The sequence below is a fragment of the Melanerpes formicivorus genome, unplaced genomic scaffold (assembly GCF_026170545.1).
Source record: "Melanerpes formicivorus ecotype bairdi unplaced genomic scaffold, bMelFor1.0.p_v2 SCAF_6, whole genome shotgun sequence".
Taxonomy (NCBI): Eukaryota; Metazoa; Chordata; class Aves; order Piciformes; family Picidae; genus Melanerpes; species Melanerpes formicivorus.
In genome coordinates, this window is record NW_027142358.1 from 6,700,775 (window position 1) to 6,721,636 (window position 20,862).

General features: G+C 40.5%; 1 protein-coding gene across 3 annotated transcripts in view; it reads left to right on the forward strand.

The window, feature by feature from the left end:
• Positions 1-20,862, forward strand: part of CFAP43 (cilia and flagella associated protein 43) — a 64,823-nt gene that overhangs the window by 4,164 nt on the left and 39,797 nt on the right. For 2 of the 3 annotated variants that reach the window (XM_068139415.1, XM_068139416.1), the window contains exons 3-11: positions 4,530-4,626; positions 7,339-7,506; positions 8,822-8,972; positions 12,011-12,161; positions 15,881-15,960; positions 16,620-16,751; positions 17,535-17,651; positions 18,747-18,827; positions 19,638-19,786. In XM_068139415.1, the coding sequence (XP_067995516.1) occupies positions 4,530-4,626; positions 7,339-7,506; positions 8,822-8,972; positions 12,011-12,161; positions 15,881-15,960; positions 16,620-16,751; positions 17,535-17,651; positions 18,747-18,827; positions 19,638-19,786 (1,126 nt within the window). The remainder of the gene's footprint in view (positions 1-4,529; positions 4,627-7,338; positions 7,507-8,821; positions 8,973-12,010; positions 12,162-15,880; positions 15,961-16,619; positions 16,752-17,534; positions 17,652-18,746; positions 18,828-19,637; positions 19,787-20,862) is intronic. The other variant, XM_068139417.1, reaches the window with a different exon arrangement.

Sequence of the window (20,862 nt, forward strand, 5' to 3'; positions counted from 1 at the left end):
GGTATCTGGCTGTAGAGAATGCTGGAGCCTAGCCCTTGAGACGCAGGGTAGTGGGGGCAACTCTTGTATAAGGTGTGAGCAGGTTGACTATCTACTTAATATGGTGGCCAGACTGAGGGATAAGTTTGCTAGCCTTAGAAATGTAAGGAAATGTAGGAAAGAGATGAACCAGAGGAGGAAAGAGATGAACCAGAGGAGGAAGGAGATGGACCAGAGGAGGAAAGAGGTGAATCAGAATCAGAAGAGGAAAGAGTTGAATGGGAGTAAGCAGGCTCTGCAGGCTCCCCCAGCAGAGGCTGGTTATTCAAAAAGCAGAGGTGAATGGACGCAGGTTACTCTCAAAAGACGCAAAGTTAAACCTCCTTGCCTCCCCTCACCTTCCCCACTGCTCTTAGAAAACAGATATGGAGCACTGGAAATTGAGGGTGAGGTGGTCCTGATGCCGGAGGACACACCATCTGGGGTTCTCCCTAAAGCTAAGCAGCCTAAGATTAAACAGCCTAAGGCAAAGCAGCCTAAGGTCAAACAGTCTTCTGCTGGCATCAGGACCTGTTCCCTCAATAAAAAGAGGAGGGTAGTTGTTATTGGTGATTCCCTTCTGAGGGGAATGGAGGGCCCTATATGTCGGCCTGACCCATCTCATAGGGAACTCTGTTGTCTGCCAGGAGCCCAAGTTAATGATGTTACCAGTAGGCTGCCTAAACTGGTACAGCCCTCTGACTACTACCCCTTACTAGTTATGCAGTTAGGGAATGATGATGTTGCAACCAGAACTCCCAGGGCTATCAAAGATGACTTCAGGGCCCTGGGAGACCTGGTTGAGGGGTCAGGGGCACAAATAATTTTTTCATCAATACCTTTAATTGCAGGAGGGAATACAGTAAGGAACAGGTCAGCAGCTATAGTTAACAAGTGGCTTAGAGGCTGGTGCAGTCAAAAGAATTTTGGGTTTTTTGATATTGGGAAACTTTCCACTGCACCAGGCCAGCTGACAACAGATAGAGTACATCTGTCCCAGAGAAGGGGAAAGATCACTGTATATGAGAACGGACTGTCCCCCAAAGATAAAAAAATCCTGGGTAGGGAATTGGCGGGTCTCATAGACAGGGCTTTAAACTAGTTTCGAAGGGGGAAGGGGCTGAAGAGAGTCCTCTCAGACAAGAGTCTGGGGGCGACAAGCTAGAGTTGGAGGTGAAACCAGCAGCCCAGCTGAAGTGCATGTACACTAATGCACGAAGCATGGGTAACAAACAGGAGGAGCTGGAAGCCTTGATGCAGCAGGAAAATTATGATATAGTTGCCATCACAGAGACGTGGTGGGACGACTCACACGACTGGAGCGCTGCAATTGACGGTTACAAGCTCTTCAGGAGAGACAGGCGAGGAAGAAGGGGTGGAGGGGTGGCCCTGTACATCAGAAAGACACTAGATGCCATTGAGATGGAGATTAGGGATGATCGGGTTGAATGCTTGTGGATAAGAATTAGAGGGAAGACCAGCAGGGCAGACACCCTGGTTGGAGTCTGTTATAGACCACCCAACCAGGAGGAAGATGTTGACGAAGCATTCTATAGGCAGCTTAGGGCTGTCTCAAGATCTCCGGACCTTGTTCTCATGGGTGACTTCAACCTGCCTGACATCTGCTGGGATCTCAACATAGCAGAGAGGAGACAGTCTAGAAGGTTTTTAGAATGCATGGAGGACAGCTTCTTATCCCAGGTGCTGCGAGAGCCTACCAGGGGCAAGGCTATGCTTGACCTCCTCTTCACCAACAGGGAAGGGCTGGTGGGTGATGTGGTGGTTGGAGGGTGTTTGGGGTCCAGTGACCACGAGATAATTGAATTCTCGGTTTTTGGTCAAGCCAAGAGGGGCGGCAAGAAGACCTCCACTCTGGACTTCCGGAGGGCAGACTTTGGGTTACTCAAGGAACTAATTCAGAGGGTTCCTTGGGATAAAGTCCTTAAAAACAAAGGGGTCCAGGAGAGCTGGACCTACTTCAATGAAGAATTGTTGAAGGCTCAGGGACAGGCTGTGCCAATGTGCCAGAAGATGAGCCGCCGGGGCAGACGGCCAGCCTGGATGGTTCATGAACTTTTAATGGAACTGAGGGAAAAAAAGAGGGTGTATCACCTTTGGAAGCGAGGGGAGGCAACCCACAGAATGTTTAAGGATGTTGCTAGGTCTTGTAGGAAGAGAATTAGGGAGGCAAAAGCACACTTGGAACTTAAACTGGCCTCTACTGTGAAGGACAACAAAAAGTCCTTCTATAAATACAATAATAGTAAGAGGAAGGGGAAGGAAAACCTCCACTCCTTGGTGGATACGGAGGGGAACATTGTAACCAAGGATAAGGAAAAGGCAGAGATACTTAACACCTTCTTTGCCTCAATTTTTACTAGAAGGGCAGAACGTCTTCCTGACAGCTGGTCTGCAGAGCTAGCAGAAGGAGCCAGGGAGCTGCACAGTTTCCCTATGTTCCATGAGGCGGTAGTTGGAACTCTCCTTAGCAGCTTGGATCCCCACAAGTCCATGGGACCAGATGGGATTCATCCTAGGGTGCTGAGAGAGCTGGCAGATGAGCTGGCCAAGCCACTCTCCATAATTTTCCAGCAGTCCTGGCTCACTGGCGAGGTCCCAGAGGACTGGAAGCTGGCCAACGTGGTGCCCATCCATAAGAAGGGCCGGTTGGATGAGCCAGGGAATTACAGGCCTGTCAGCCTGACCTCAGTGCCAGGCAAGATCATGGAACAGGTCATCCTGAGTTCAATAACACAACACTTACAGGATGGCCAAGGGATCAGGCCTAGCCAGCATGGATTTAGGAAGGGCAGGTCCTGCCTGACCAACCTGATCTCCTTCTATGATCAGGTGACCCGCCTGGTGGATGTGGGGAGGCCTGTTGATGTAGTCTACCTGGACCTCAGCAAGGCCTTTGACACCGTCCCCCATAGCAAACTGCTGGCCAAGCTGTCAGCCCATGGCTTGGACGGGAGCACACTGCGATGGGTTAGGAACTGGCTGGAGGGCCGAGCCCAGAGAGTGGTGGTGAATGGTGCCACATCCAGCTGGCAACCAGTCACTAGTGGTGTGCCCCAAGGATCAGTGCTGGGCCCTGTGCTCTTTAACATCTTTATTGATGATCTGGATGAGGGCATTGAGTCCATCATCAGTAAATTTGCTGATGACACCAAGCTGGGGGCAAGAGTTGATCTGCTGGAGGGTAGAGAGGCTCTGCAGAGAGACCTGGACAGGCTGGACAGATGGGCAGAATCCAACGGCATGAGATTTAACACATCCAAATGCCGGGTTCTGCACATTGGCCACAACAACCCCATGCAGTGCTACAGGCTGGGGTCAGAGTGGCTAGAGAGCAGCCAGGCAGAGAGGGATCTGGGGGTGCTGGTTGATGGTAGGCTTAACATGAGCCTGCAGTGTGCCCAGGCAGCCAAGAGGGCCAATGGCATCCTGGCCTGCATCAAGAACAGTGTGGCCAGCAGGAGCAGGGAGGTCATTCTGCCCCTGTACACTGCACTGGTTAGGCCACACCTCGAGTACTGTGTCCAGTTCTGGGCCCCTCAGTTTAGGAAGGATGTTGACTTGCTGGAACGAGTCCAGAGAAGAGCAACAAAGTTGGTGAGGGGTTTGGAACACAAGCCCTATGAGGAGAGGCTGAGGGAGCTGGGGCTGCTTAGCCTGGAGAAGAGGAGACTTAGGGGTGACCTTATCACTCTCTACAACTACCTGAAGGGAGGTTGTAGACAGGCTGATGATGGTCTCTTCTCCCAGGCACCCAGTACCAGAACAAGAGGACACAGTCTCAAGCTGCGCCAGGGGAGGTTCAGGTTGGATGTTAGGAAGAAGTTCTATACAGAAAGAGTGATTGCGCTATGGAACGGGTTGCCCGGGGAGGTGGTGGAGTCGCCGTCATTGAAGGTGTTCAGAAGGAGACTTGACGGGGTGCTTGGTGCCATGGGTTAGCTGTTTGGGTGGGTTGGATTGGTTGATGGGTTGGACACGATGATCTTGAAGGTCTCTTCCAACCTGGTTTGGTTTATTCTAATAAATTAGTTGGTTTATTCTAACATTCCTTTCCTTAGTTAAGTTGCTTGCCTTGTCCCTGTTTCAGTTTCCTTGCCATTTGTATAAGGATCACACCACTTGCTTATTTCCTATATATGAATGAAATTAGGACTACAAAGGATTTCAGGGTACTTGGGGAAAAATACTTTACAAATTGAAGGTATTATTTGAAAAAAAAAAAAAGACAGAAAAATAAATTCCCAGCAGTGATACAAAGGGAACATTTCTGTAGAATCTCATAATTGGTTTGGTTGGCAAAGACCTTTAAGATCACTGAGCCTGAAGTGATGATCAAATGACAACAATAATCTGGATTAAAGCAAAGGAATCAGAGGCCTGAAGAACATCTTTGAAAAGTTAAAGTGAACTGAGAAGAGTCTTCTCTCTGTGGTAGTATACAATACAATCCAGGGCAATTAAAGACCATGCTGTTTATTTTTATATTTCAGGCAATGCTCAGCTGGACTACACCTTACTTGCATTTAGTTTCACAGGCCCATATCTAGCCAGTTACTCTTCAATCCCAGAATTCATTCTTTCAATATGGTAAGAGTATAAAACATAATCTCTAATTCCATTTACATGTAATTAATCTTTTTGTGTGTGTGCTGTTTTAACATAGATTAACAAATATGGAAGATACACTGATTACCTTTACCCCCCCCACCCCCCCACCCCCCCTTTTTTTTTTTGGTCTAATTGATCGTTGTCTGCAAACATTCTGGACCAAACTTGCTGTTTAGTTTCTAGCATTGGTAGCCACTGGTCAGAATGACTGTTACTTTGCTACAGCTGTCTTCTACTTTTTAAATGTTGTGTTTTGAAGTATTTCTAAGGTCTTCAGCACCATCTAATAATCTGTTCACCCTTGGAAGTCAAGTACCTTGCTGTTTGTGAAAGAGAAAATGTCTACCAACAAGGGGACATTCTATTTTTTTATCCCCCTGGACCATTCACTGGTTCTCTTAGTTACTTGTGCTTGATCTTCTAATTTTGTCCAGTGGCTACACAGCCAGGAGTCACTGGCTTAGATCATCATTTTCTGTTCATTGTCATGAAAATAAATATTATATAATACAGTGCAAATACAGGGAAGAATATATTTATTTTTTTAATTATTGTGTAAAAATATAATCCTGCTCTTGCCTCCGTTGCCAACAAGCTTCAAAACAAATGGGGAGGGTGGAGTAGGATGAAGTCAAGCCAGGACGTGTAAGGAATAGTCTGTACAATTTAATGATGACTCTTTCTTGTACAATGATCAGTGAAGAAGCAACACCTCCCCAAACTCCAGACATTTAGTAGTGATGATAGATACTTTTACAGATGCCTCTTCTTTATCCCCTATGAAGAAGAATAAAGTTTACAAGTTTACTTTGAACTCTGAATGTATGTATTCATTCAGGAAGGATGTCTCTGTGTCACAGTTGAAACCAACAAGATGGCCTCACTAGCCTGAAGAGCTTACATGATTATCAGAGTAGAAATGACATGGCCATTGTATGCACTTACACAGCCCCCCACCATCTTGCTAATTTTTTCTAGATTATTCATTAAAATGAAAATGTTTATAAACGTTTACATGTTTTACAGTGGTGGCAGCTTCCAAGGCCAGGCAATTTAAACCTATTTGAATCATGACTATCTGCAACTAATTTTCATTAAAAAGCCCATCCTAGATACCCGTCAGAAACAATTTTGGAACAAAATAAAATTACCTTACAGTATTAAACTTAGACATTATAATAACTTGAACAGAAGTGTGAAAATTTACTGTGGGATCAGTACCTTCATTTTTGCATTTGTTGTAAAAATGTATATGGACAGATGAAAGAAATCTCAGTGTTTAGCACTCTTAAATGTGTCACAACAGCATGATGATTGCAACGTTCCTGTGCTGGAGTCAGAGGTATAAGAAATGTTTTGAAAATTAAGTCAGTCTCAAAATATAGGAAGCTTGTGGATAAGAAAAAGCTGTTTTTCATCTGAGGCATTTTATCCCTAGATATTTATTCTTTTCTGTTCAAAGGAGAGGCTTAATGCCAGATGCTTTTTCAGATGCATGTACCATGTAGTTTCAAATCTTAATATATTATCTACTATAAGAGTACGTTGGCACTGTTTGTGAAGTATGAGAAAAGAACACGCTGACAGATCTTGAGAGAAAGCTACTACAGTGATATCTTTTTAAGTCAGAACAGCAGCTTACAGCTTTCTGTAATGTTAATGAGTATTACTCTGTGTGTGTGAATGGTTGTCACTTTGTGCCATCAGTAATAACCATTGTCTTGCATCCTGATCTGCTTCTAGGGGGTGAATCTGTTAGAGGCCAGAACAACAGGATTATAGTAAATCCATTTACAGCAGTGTATGCATTTTAGGTGTTTTTTCCTCTCCGCGGTAGTGACAGAACTTAAAGCTCTAAATGTTATTTAGATTAACAGTCAGAGATACTGTCCAAGAAATTAAGGAAAAGTTTTAGTGATATTCTTCAAATGATGACGGCCAGTTCTTGGACAGCACCCAGAAATGAAAATACAGTCAAGAATTAATCTAGATAATGGAGAAATAAGCAAACTAGATGGTGGTAACAGAAAACAGGCTATGCTGGACAAAAGAAAAGTCATTGGAAAGCAGATTCCTAGGCTTCTGTCAGCTATACATAACAGTCCTATACAAATTCTGCCCCATTTTGTGCTCAACTTAGTTAATGTAGCCATAGCTTCTATGTCTGCATTCGCAACACAATTACTGGATTACCAGAGTAACTCATCCATAGGTAATTGCAGGCTGACTGGTTTTTACTTCCTAATTATAACACCTCCCAGCTGCAAGCCTGCAAGCATTTATAATCACTATTTTATGGACTGGAAAAGCAAGGCTGAGGTCCAGGGTGCGGAAGAGTTAATTCTTTGGGCCTAGTCAAGTAGTGACCTGTGGAAGCGATGGAAAAAAGGCCATGTCTCTTGACTTGGTTGGTCTTTTCACAAAAGGAAGGGTATGATAATGTTTCTAAAATGTCAGCTTTCAAAATTATTATGCTATTTGCAGTAATAATGATTTTATGTGTGGCTTATTAGGCACCTCCTTTTCATTCTTAAGAGGACCTAACTTTTTTGTCGGCAGACATTTTTTTGTCACTGGCAAAGCCCGTGTTTTCCAAACTTGATCTCGACTGTCAGTCATAATCACAACCAGACCTTTGGCTTGAATGTTTTTACTTCTTTAATGGATTTTCTTTTACTCTCCTTAATGAAGGAACTGGCAAGAAAATATTCTCCTGTGCAGTGAGTCTCAGCCAGGGGTAACAGTGACCTCCTTAAGTTTTAACCCTATGAATTGGCAACAACTGTGTTCTGTTAATGAGAGCTCCGTTATTGTCTGGTATATTGAAAGGAATAACGACGAGCATCACCTTAAGCTAAAGTAAGTGGAACACCCCTCAGGTTATGAGAAAAATCTAGAAGTATATTTTAATACCTAAGACTAGCAACCTACATCTATTTGCAATCTGTTAATCCGATGCAGTTCACTGAGCAATTGCAATTGGTAATTGCTAAATCATGTGAATTCATTATTTAATTTCTTAGCTAATACTAATCAGCTGCTTTGGTAACCTCTATCAAAAGCTGCAAAACTGAATTAAAGTAGTTCTTGAACTGCTTCCCTGCATGTGGAGCATTGCTTTTGTAGTTATGAAACCACCAAATGTGGATCAAGTTCCTTCCTGGTAAGCATGGTTAAACAAGATGTTGTAATCACAAATTAGAGCAAAAGCAGTATCAGTTTTCTGTGCGATTTCCAGCTTGCATGGCAAATTTACAGGTCCAGAGGGTGTGGCTCTGTTGGTGGAATCACTGAGCACAGAAAACCTAGACTTTATTTATGCTAAAATGTTTTGTGAGTCTGGTATAAAAGTAGTATTTATCATTCAGGTTGGAGTTCTTGAAGTATAACACCTATGCTGTGTCAGTGGCAGCTACTCTACAATTCCCAAGTGTATTACATCTTATTAGCTATAAATGTAACCAACATGCTGTCGCTGACCCAGTTATGCCAGTGAATGTGTAGACAAGGCCTTAATTTGAGATCTGAAAAGAATACTGCAGCCTTTTTTGCCTTTTGTCATTATAGAGTACACATGTGAGAATACGTAATCTACTCCTTTTTCTTCACTTTTCATTCCATTCAGGGGAAGTTAAACCTCCACTGAGAACTGTTTATTTCACATACATTTTTTTTCAAAGTCATAAATCAACATAGTTTGTAAACTATAGAATCCTTAACTCCTGCATTGTGACAGCACTCAGACACCAGAGTGTAAGAGGCACATACTACTACTACTACTTTTTCATCACCAATAAACTCTCTCTGAATAAACATTGAGCACGAATCCTTACAGCATATACAACATTTTATTAATTCTGGTTGATTACAGTAACACAGAACACTTGTTTATACAAGGCAACAAGAAGAGACACAGAAGCTACAACATGGCAATCCATTTCTGCCAGTTAGAAACATTCTTCTTTTGTAGTGGAGTTACTATTCCATTTCAGTGAAATGGTATGTGCCATGTAGAATAATTACGTACAACAATCCTCCATTACTCATGTGGAGGTAAAGCCCATTATCTGAGTTGGTGTCTCAAAGTTTTGACAACATGCTTGTCCATTTTGTATCAGCATTTACTATTTATAACATTGCTTCTCCTCTGACATGGTCTCTTGCTTTTTCACAGCCCTGTGAAACTCCCTGATGTAGAAGGGTCTGTGAGTCCTCATAAGGATTTGTTTTTCCCAGTTTCTCATAGTGAAGATTCATACTATGGTCCTGATTTGCCTGTTTCAGCCATTGCTGGACTGGTAGGAGATGAAGCACAAACATTCATGGTAGTTACTGATTTTTTTCCTTTTGCTATTCCAAGTCATTATACTTTTTATGCCTGTTGTCTGTTTTATGCCTGATGTCTGTTAAAGTCTGTTAAACAGGTACAACCCAGTAAATAGATCTGTTGTTTTGGCAAAGTCATTCTGCATGAGTTGGTCAGAATATAATTGATGGAGAAAATGCTTCTTTCAAATATTTTATCAAGACCCTTATGTTGAAAAGCATCTAATGCAGCATATTAAAATCAACTGAACTTGCTGAGTTCTTCAGATATCCAGATATCTTCAGACTGCTGTTGCTGCAGTGGACCAGGCTGTCCAAAACAGAAGTGCTAGAACTACCATTTTTCACTGTCTTTGGAAGCTGATGTGCTGCTAGGGCAAATGTATCAATGGTTACTATCACTGATGATTTGTATACTACTAGAAATGTCCATGAGCAGTTATCTGACTCTGGCTTAAATTCTGTGCCTTGATACTTGTAATTACCTTCAAGTTACTTTTCTCTCAACTGTCATCAATGTTTTTTCAATTAGTAAGAAACATCCTGCTTCTCCTGTGGCAGTGAATGATGTGCAGTGGGAATAGTATAATGGCTTGAGGAAATTCTCCCCATCTCTGCAGAACTCAACAGAAGGCTTTTTCTTCTTTATCATTAAATCTGAGTCAGTTGAGATCAATGTTTCTCTGACATAAGCATCCAAAGTGGAGAACTATTTATTTAGACTATTATTTAAAGGAGTTGTCCTCGTCTTGTAATCCATGCTAGTTGGAGGCTGTAGTGCACTCTGAAGGAGTGTGTGAGAGGCAAGTAAGAAACATGATCCCATTGCCAGTGCACTTGTTTACTTCTTTGAAATATGTTAGGGTTCCTTACAAGATACTGAGGCTGGATGTGTACTAAAGTGTAACCACAATGGGGCAGCAGTGTGAAAGGAATTGCAATATCCTACAGCTTTCAATCTTTTTCTTGCTTGCATTAGATCAGTTTAGTTTCAATATTTCTTACAGCTGGGACCTGAGTTGTCTGAATACACTTTACCATGACAAGTCCACTTGGATTCACTTTGTGCCCCATTGCAATTTTATTCCATTGTCTTTTTATGAAACTCTTCATAACAAGGATCCATCTGGATTTATTTTTTTCCCTAAAGAGGTACTACACAAAAGGGAGAGAAGTTTTAAAAAATTATGATGTCATTAATATTATGATGCACCACTGTAGCAAAGCACAATTCAAGAAGAAACCTGCTTGGGGATTTACATAATCTCATCCTAGGATTAGCATATTTTGTCTAGTTTGTATGTAAAGACAGTCAAGACAGCAGGTACAAAGGACCATTACAGAAATTGTCTTTATATGGAAAGCTTCTGATTCACCACAGTTCAGTTGCAACTTTCCCAAAGATTTGTAATGTTCAAGTTTCATAAAATTGGTGAAAATGTCTGTATTAAATGTTTCTCTGGGTAATTTAAAGACCCATTTTTAAATTCATTTACTACTGTTAGTCCTATTTGATTTATGAAGTAAATATTAATATACTTTAGTTCTGTAACATTTTCTCCCTGGGAAACTAAAAATGCTTTGTAAACATAAACAGAGAGTAAGTTACTTACCTAGAATCATATAGCAAGACCTTGGCATATTTTATTCATGAAATCTATGTGTTTATCACAGTATCACAGTATCGCCAAGGTTGGAAGAGACCTCAAGGATCATCAAGTCCAACCTGTCACCACAGACCCATGACCAGACCATGGCACCAAGTGCCAAGTCCAATCTCTTGAACACCTCAAGGGATGGTGACTCCACCACCTCCCCAGGCAGCCCATTCCAATGACCAATGACTCTCTCGGTGAAAAACTTCCTCCTCACCTCGAGCCTAAACTTCCCCTGGCACAGCTTGAGACTGTGTCCCCTTGTATGAATCTCTATCCTATGTTTTCATCACATGTCCATCCACATTTCCTCTCTTTATGCACCCTTCAGTGAGACAGCAGGTGCTTTGCAGACTTTTAGGCTGTTTTCCTTTTTTGTTCATCTATCCTATTGTCTAGTGTTCCTCACCACTTCTGCTCACATGCATGGTTACTGGAATCTTCTCTTTTAAATGTTCTTCCAAGGTTTTCTTGTGTTTTGTTGCCCTCTCCCCTTTCTCAAATCCTCTTCAATCTGTTTCTTTCTCTATGGTATTTATATCATTTAAACCCTGTCACTGTTGTATTTGAGCAGGTCACTATCTTTAACAATTTTTATTGAAGTAATTCTGTTCTTTCTGTTCTATAGATGACAGAGTTATGAGATGTATTTTAGTGAAATGAAATTCAAGGCACATGGAAAATCTGTGGCAGGAAAGTTTGTGCAGATGACACAAAGGTTGACAGAGTTGTTTTATAGAGCATTTGAGATCATATGAGATAAACTATTCAAAATGTGGTTTAGTACTGCCAAGTGTGCATGGCCACATGCACAGACTAGGTCTACAAAGCAGACTATTCTGAAAAACAGTTTGAAAAGGATTTGTTGGGCTTCCAGTGCTATTCTGATGTTTAAAATAAATTCTAGGTGCTCAATGGGATGAGTTCTATCAGAATTTTATCATTAAACAATTGGGAGGTGACCTAGTTATGGTGAATCAGTATCTTTGCAAGGGTTGGGAAGATACCAGAAGGCTTTCCCAACTAGAGGACAAAACTGTAACAGAAACAAGTGCTAGAGAATAAACCCAGATAAATTCAAATTTTAAAGTATATAATTGTGTTCAGTGTAAATATAATTAATCTTTTAAACAATCTTCTAGGGAGAGAGGAGAGTTCTCTACCACTGTCTCCAGATACAGACTCCTGTGTAAAATGTTCTTGTGTCTCAAGTTACTAGCCTCAGTGAAAGGATGACTGAATAAATTAAGGCTGATGTTATACAAATGGTCAGACTGTGAGATAATGATCTCTCTTTTTTTCTTTTTGCCTTAAATTGTATGTCACTACTTGTACAAGCATTTGCCAGTTGTTGATTGAACTTGTTTATTTTTGTGTTGAAGCCCAGGAATTACATTAAGTGTTCAGTGCATCCTACTGCCCACTGCTGGACTGCGACCTCACAAATTTACGTGGGCTGCAAAGAGGGAAATGTTTTGGCAATTGATGCTGGGACATGCAGTGTTTCTGTTCTTCAACAAAAGCCTCTACCTGGTGAGAAATAGCTGCATTGTGTGTTTTATTTAAGTAGGGAAGAAAGTAGATAGGTGAAAGTTGCTTTTTTTTTTTGCTTTCTTTCTTCTGTTATGCTATTATCTACCTTATAAAAATTGTAAAAGCTGTATTGTGGAAGCCTTTTTCTTTTATTAGTATGTTAAATGTTCAAGAACGTGTTTTGAACTTCTCTGTGGGTTTCTTTAGCACCCAATAATTGCCTTTCATTTTTCTTTGGCAACAAAAGAGAGAAAAGGCTCTAAATACATTGCTGTGGTTTGACCCCAGCAACTAATCACCACGCAGCCAATTACTCACTCCTCCTTCCCAGGGGGGTGCGGAGGAGAATTGATAAAGAGGTAAAACTCGTGGGTTGAGATAAGAAAAGTTTACTAGATAAAGCATTATGGCAATAATAAAATACAAAAATAACTGTAATGAAAAAGAATATACTAGAAAGATAAATAAAACCTAAGAAAAGACAAGTGATGCATACTGCAATTGCTCACTACCCACTGACTGATATCTGAGTTGTGATCAACCCCTCCTGGGCACTTCCCCCCAGTTTATCTTCTGAGTATGACTTTCTATGCTATGGGATAACCTTGCAGCTAGTTTGGGTCAGGTTTCCTAGCCATGCTCCCTCTCAGCTTCTTGTGCACCTGCACTCTGGCAGAGCATGGGAAACAGAAAAATCTTTAATTAGAATAAGTGCTACTTAGCAACAACTGCAACATCACTGTGTTACCAACATTGTTCTCACATTAAATGCAAAGTACAGGACTGTACCAGCTACTAGGAAGCAAATTAACTCTCTCCCAGCCAAGACCATGGCATACATCAAAATGATAAAGTGAAAAATAGTTCCAGAACCCCAGGTCCTATTAACTAGCCCTAGTAGATTAGCAAGCTATTAATATACACCAGCTGTACACAATTTTTTTACTATTAGTTAAGTGCCAATAATTTGTTTTATTTTGCATGAAATATTAGATTGTCATCATTTGATATGTTAGATAATGTTATTATAGGTCTTTGGGAACTCATGAGTCGTCTTCAAATGGCAAAACTGAATCTAATATCATGTTGCTTAATAGAATGCCTTAAGGTCAGGTCTTACATAATCCATTTTCTAAGGAAAACAAGGTTGTAAAAACTATCAGGCTTTACTGCAGAAAGTATGAAGGACAGAAAGTGAACAGATGTCTTTGTTTTCAAAGAAAGAAATATGGTTTTAATTTATTCTAGAATGGAAGGGCTTCAGGGTGAATTGTCTATCCTATATATACTCCCACCTGTCTTTTTTCATGAGGACCTTTGGCAGGCTAGAGACTGACTAAAGTTTTCTGGCAACAGAAGCCTATTCTATGCGTTCTTTTTTCTGTGAAACTGCTACATGCTACCTTTCTGTGCCCATGAATAGGGCTTCTAAGATGGAGTAGAAGGAGACACACCCAGCAAAAAATGTTCTGGCACTGGCAACCTGTATCCTATTGGCCTTTGCTGGGATGGGAGGCATCAGTCCTACTGTGGACATAAAGTTCACTAGTTGAAGTCAAAGAGGAACGCTGGAATATACTTCTCCCTAGCACTAGAAAGGGCTAATTACCTTTTGTAGGCCAGTATAGAGCTATTCCTCTAATGAACACTGAATCAGTATTAATGGGCTGGTGATAATCTTGTTCTCTTCCTTTTCCATGTGATACGTTATTTTTTTATTTTCTAAGCTGAAGCAAGTATCCCTGACTTTCCCAAAGTCCTCTGTTTAGTTTTGATAATTAACAAAGAAATGGAAAGCTGCTCTTAAAAGCAAACAAACAATCAAGCCATCATTATTTCACTGGTTTTGAACTTAATCAGTTTTAAGTTTACCAAATTAAGAGCTGGAAATCATCAATGAATAAAAGGCTGAGGTGTGACCAGAAATTTTGTTTCCAGTTCAGCAGAAGGCAACAAGAATATTTGCCATTTGGGCTTTTCCTCAGGCTGTATAGTCTTCTGTGAGTTTTGGCCTAAAACTGTGTAACAGAACTGCCTGTACCAATATTGGACTGAAGCTTCTGAATTAAAACATACTTCAGTCTGTATCTGTTCAGCAGAATATTTCAGTGCAAGTCTAACTCTAAGCATGTGCTAAATTCCTGTTATGGTGCCACAAACAGAATCATAAGCAGGCACAACATTTCACATGGGCATATTTTTCAGCCTGACTGAAGTTTCCTTTGTAAGTACATTAAATAAAAAAAGAATCATGGTTGGAAATAGCAATACCAGCACATAGCACTGGAAGATTGATACCTCTGCATCTGTACCACTTTCCATGCAAAGTATTGCTATCTGCCTTTTACAGCTGTAAGCTGAATCTCAGGAAGACTGTGCCTGCTGAGTTGCATAAATGACAGAGATAGGGGACAGAATTGGGGAGAATGCACATTTTTGCTTCAGAATACTGAACTTGGTCTTTTCTTCAGTAGGCTGGAATGCAACTGACTTTCATTGCACTTTTGACATAGAAACAGGGTTGGTGTTATAAATTGTTTTCTTATATGCAATATTTTATACATGTATAAAATATTGGACATTGTGCCTTGTGTTTGTAGAGAAGACAGGAAAAGAAAGATATTTCCATGTTCAAATCAAGCTAGTATGTTTTTAGGCAGCATCAATAATGTCTGGGATTAATAATATGTGAGTACAGCTGGAAGCCCCTGGTTAGGAAAACTCAGCTCTTACTGGCCTCTGTATGACACACTGATAGCAATCTTTTGTACGTTTACATGACAAATTGCTTTGTGCTAAGAGCCAAATGGATAGCCTCAGGAAAAACAGTGACAGTGAAATAATTTCTGTTCATTCTAATTTAAATTGGAATAACTGGTGCTAGAATAGTTTTCCTACTACTTAGTTTCAGTAACTTTTTTAGAACTGCATTCACTTGTAATTTAGTTGAGTTAGGATTCAGAAGCTTGTTTCAAATACTTTGTTCAGGGCTCTACAGTACAAACTAGATGTTCACATAATGGATGAAGTTCAGCACAGGGACACAAAGGTTATTGCAGAGTCCAAGTACATGATATACAAAGATAGGTAAAGAGAACTCTGTTATGTTCAGCCTGTGGTAAAGGAAATGGGAGATTTTACTATTGCTTCAGCTACTTAATGAAAGGTTCCAGAGAAGATGGAACCAGACAGGCAAAGGACACAGTTCGAATCAACAGAAATTATGGATAGATATTGGGAAAAAACCCTAGTCTCACAGTGAAGGTAGTCAGATATTGGCCAAGCTGCCCAGAAAGGCTATGGATTTTCTATTACTGGGTGTATTCAGACCTCAGCTGAGTATGACTCTGGAAAACATGATCTAGCTTGGAAATTGGTCCTGAGTTTGAAGTTGGCTCTGTGCTGTGCAGTAGGTTGGATCAGAGAACTTCTAGGGTTTCTTCCAACTGACTCTGATTCTGTTATTGACAATATTCTGTTATTCATTTACAAAATCAAACAATTTCTCAAATTAATTTTTAGGTCATCAGAACACAGCATTACTGTCACTTCAAATTATGTATACCAACCTTCTCTTTCATTATCACAGTGAAAAAAGTCCAAAGAATAGACCCTGGAGCCTGTTTACTCACAAATAGCAAATCATCCCAGATTTGAAATTGAGCCACATCATTGCAATAAAGTAAATTTGTTATTTTGTGTTGGTTTTGTGCTCTCAGGTGGCAAACCAAGGGATCTGCAAAAACCTGTTTTATTTTCCATGGCATTTTGTAACAAAGGACTGTACGCAGCTGGAAGTGTAAGGCATCCTTTATGCTTTTAACTTACTGTGTGCAAATCAAAGATTCAAATGCAGTATATTTGCAAAGCTCACTGCACAGACAGGAGTTAGGAAAAAAAAAGTGGAGGGTTTCAGAACTATAAAGGTTCTCTCTGGTGTTGTATATATATATGTTTAAGACTTAAGAAAAGACTTAAGATGAGATTTTTGTAGTCAAAGACAAGAAGTATTCTAGGGGTACATAAAAGAAAGATGGACAAAGAATAGGATGGGAGATAAAATGGCCAAAAGTAATGTCAAGTTGTTTTGTGCAAAATCTAACTCAATATTTAACCCATACTATCAATGCCACTGTGCATTACTGTTAAGCATAAAAATATAAAAACATAAAGAATACAATATGAAATGTTGAGTATTAAGTGATGAGCAAGACTGTTATCAAACATAGATTGTTACTAAAACTTGTATTAGAGAAACCCATTAGTTCAATAGATTTACTATCCAGGGTAAGGGTCATCTCAATTTAAACATACTAAAGGCAAGTAAGACCATTAGTAATGGGACACAATTAAATACTGTTGCTTTAGAGATTTTTAGGAGGTCTTGCAGTTCAGTTTGCTAGACTGGGCTAGCATAAATCACCTAGACCTCATGTGGATTTGTACTTTTCTGCACAGGAGGGCATTTTATTATTTTATCACATCAAAGGTCGGCAGTTTGAGATGAATGTCTGTGCTGATATCTCACAACCTATATCCAGCCTCATATTCTCTCCTGATTATACTGTACTTCTGCTTGTCACTGACCAGGTATAGTATTTGAAAGAATAATATTACCTAATGATACATTCCTGTGATCCTATATGTGTATGCTGATACTATTAGTATGAAATGTCTGTGATTTAATCACAGAAGTGAATAAATTATATCAGAGGTATACTTAGTCCATCTTGTATTTTTAATGAAAGATTGGAGAGACTTTCAATGAATCACAGAACAATTTTCTCCTACAGATAGCATATTGTAAAGTCCCTAAAGCTGAGCTTTCCTAACAAAAATATATTGTGTCTACAGTGGAGGAAAATGTTCAGGGTCTTGAGTGTGCCCAGGTCACATAGGACCTGCTGAGCATGAGCATGTGTCTACGCAGTAGGTAAGGTGTGGCAGCAGACCTAATGCAGCTGTGCAGTACAGTTCTGTACATATGTGAATTTGTCTTGGAGCCTAGTCCAAGATCTTTATTTTTTTTTATTGACCAGCCTGATCTTATAAAAGGATCCAAATCTTCAAATTCCATCTGTTTTTTAAACCTTTAATCATTTTATTGGACGTGGGGTTGTGTGTATCAGTCAGAAGGTTCTGCGTTGAAACCAGCAGTGCAATAGTAATCTTGCACTGGCCTGAAAACTCTGTAAATTATCCACTAAATTCAGCTGCATTATACTGGGTAATTTTTAGCTCAGTTTAGAGTCATATATAAAACTTTAAAGATAGAGAAGCTCAGAAAAATTGGTATTTTTTGTTGAAGTCATCAAAAGCTTTTAATGGAAAGTTTCATATACCAGTGATGGATTATTTATCTTTATTTGTCAGGGGACAGTCTACACTTACAAACCTGCCCGTGGTGGAGAAGCTGTCAAACTCTTGGACACATGCAGCAGTTGTTTCCTGGCAGCTGATTTTCTTACACCAGGGAACAAGTACTGTGTAGTAAGAAATGGTTTTCTTTCTTATGTATAATAGTGGCAGTTCTCATGTAACCAGGTGATATTGCTAAGACATGAAATCAAAAGCCTTGCAGAGATTGGCACTGTTCTGTTATTTGTTACAGATGTGTAATGTCTCAGTAAGGAAGTGGCATTAATTCAGGTATGGCCTGTGAAAGGATCAGAACTTGCCTTAGAATGCAGGGTGAATAATTCGGATTGCTAAAATGTCATTCAGGTTCTGCTGTTGATTTGTGTGGCTCCCTATTGTTGAGGAACATGGCTGAGCAAAAGGTAGATTTAAGTCAGGTAATAGATGTTCAAACAAGAAATTCCTGCTTATCTTTTCAACCTTCAGCACAAATTGGAACAGCCTGAGAGATGCCTCTGTCCTTCCTGGGTCCAGGGACTAAGAAGGTCTTATTCATGGATCTGTTCACTCTGAGATATGCCTTGCTTTCCTCCTATGTCTTTGACTCTGGCAAGACAGATATTTTAGCCAGCAAGTCTCTTTAATCTCCAGCCCATGAATTCTTCAAGTAGCCAGCCTAAGAACCCTGAGGTCTTTATCAGTTAAGTTTGCTAAATCTGTTTGTTGTTACCATGCGAATGATATATTTTACCCGATTTTGAATGGGTAATGTGAGAGTTGATTGATCTCTACCCATAGTTTACTGTGGAGTTACCAAACTTCCAGGATATAGGAAGAACTCAATCACCATTATGATAAGGCATCATTTTTCATGTGCAAAAACCAGACCTGTCCTTAAGCACTTCCCTATGCAAAGCAAAATTTAAGCAGGTTTTTCTGTTGCTGGCTGAATGTGGGACTGCCAGCATTGATCAAGCTTCCATGTTTTGCCCTAGGTTGTCTCATTTTGCCTAAAGACTATTCCTGGTGTTACAGCAATTTACAATAATTGTTACATTATTTCCTTAGGCAGGTGTACCTGGCAGCAACTCAAGATAGTTCTGTGCAAAACTCTTGATCTAGTAAACCTTGATCTGCTATGCTCAGACATTAGTTGAATTTATATTCCAATTCCAGACTGTTTGATTATTCCACCCGCTTTTGACCATGTTTTCCTCTGTTCAACAGTCTGTAACAATTTCAGGTGAAGTACAAGTTTGGTTCCTGGAAGATGGAACTTGCCTCAGCAAGCTAAATCTTGATATTGAGGTATGTGTGGCCAGGAGCATATATATAGAAACTCTCACTTAAAATTTTCTTTAATATTGTTCAATTCACAAGATAACATGCCACAGATTTGGATCAACCAGGGCAGAGGAAAGCTCAGTAATGTCTTTGAGCAACCCATGAAAGACATATGAAAAAAATACTATCTTGAATAATGTTTCCTTGACCTGGTCATGTATTTAGCTTGACCATAAAGCAGAGGAAACTTTTCAACCTAGTGTCCTAGTGATGTGTCTTTAAGCATACATTTGTGAATACCAATTCAATTTTTATGATATTCAGTTTTTGCTTTAATGTGTCAGGACTGAAAGAAAATGTTCAATTGTTTAAAACCAAAATGCCTTGACTTACATGAAAACCAGTTTTTAAGAAATGAGTTGATAAAAGTATTTCAAACTGTTAATGCTTTGTCCTGATTTAAGATGCATTCACATCCTGAAGTCTCATATTGGAACAAAATCCCTTTCTATAGCAGTAGTATACATAACAGCCCAGTCACTGTTTTATATAGGCAGAACTTTCACTTAAAATCAGTTACATGGATATAATGTTGTGGTATCTTTTTCTTTCTCAGGAGTGATTAACTTTTGATATGTAGATACAGAGCATAGATAAAATTCCTATGGTGTCTTCAAAATAATTTCTTTGTTAGAAAAATATCTAGATAAACCACTTGGCATTTCTTCTCCAAGTCTTAAGGACTTGTAAATAGCAAAATAAATTGTATGCTAACATAGAGCATAATGTATAAAAATATATCCAACTGTTAATTTTCTTTTACTTCTCAACTAGGCAGCTGCTATGGTTTGCTGTCCCTCCTCCAACAGTGTTGCTGTAGGAACCAAAAAAGGTCAAATCTATTTCCTTGATGTTACCCAAGCTGAAGCTCCACGGGTTGTTCACAGAATTTTTCTTTCCACATTTTCAGTGCTGTCTTTGCAGTAAGTATGTAGTAACAAGGGCAGGAATGTTGCCAACTTGTTGCTCAAGTAAGACTGTTAGTTTAACTAAAAAAAAGGCATTTTAATTCTAAAAATGAGTAACATCTTTAGCTTCTTCCAACATATTCTGAATTGCTTGCAAAAGTAGTAGCAAGATTTATATGGGATAAATATATAACTGTGGTGGTGAATGGTGCCACATCCAGCTGGCAGCCAGTCACCAGTGGTGTCCCCCAGGGATCAGTACTGGGCCCCATTCTCTTTAACATCTTCATTGATGATCTGGATGAGGGGATTGAGTCAGTCATCAGCAAATTTGCAGATGACACCAAATTAGGGGTAGATGTTAGTCAGTTAGAGGGCAGAAGGGCTCTGCAGAGGGACTTTGACCAACTAGACAGGTGGGCGGTGTCCAATGGGATGGCATTCAACAAGTCCAAGTGCCAGGTGCTGCACTTTGGGCACGGCAACCCCATGCAGAGCTACAGGCTGGGGTCAGAGTGGCTGGAGAGCTGCCAAACAGAGAGGGACCTGGGGGTGCTGATCGACACCCGCCTAAACATGAGCCAGCAGTGTGCCCAGGTGGCCAAGAAGGCCAATGGCATCCTGGCCTGCATTAGGAATAGTGTGGCCAGCAGGAGCAGGGAGGTCATTGTGCCTCTGTACTCTGCATTGGTTAGGCCGCACCTTGAGTACTGTGTCCAGTTCTGGGCCCCTCAGTTTAAGAAGGACATTGAGACACTTGAATGTGTCCAGAGAAGGGCAACAAGGCTGGTGAGAAGGCCTTGAGCACAAGCCCTATGAGGAGAGGCTGAGGGAGCTGGGATTGTTTAGCCTGGAGAAGAGGAGGCTCAGGGGTGACCTCATTACCCTCTACAACTACCTGAAAGGTGGTTGTGGCCAGGAAGGGGTTGATCTCTTCTCCCAGGCAACCAGCACCAGAACAAGGGGACACAGTCTCAAGCTGCGCTAGGGGAAATTCAGGCTCGAGGTGAGGAGAAAGTTCTTCACTGAGAGAGTCATTAGTCATTGGAATGGGCTGCCCGGGGAGGTGGTGGAGTCACCATCCCTCAAAG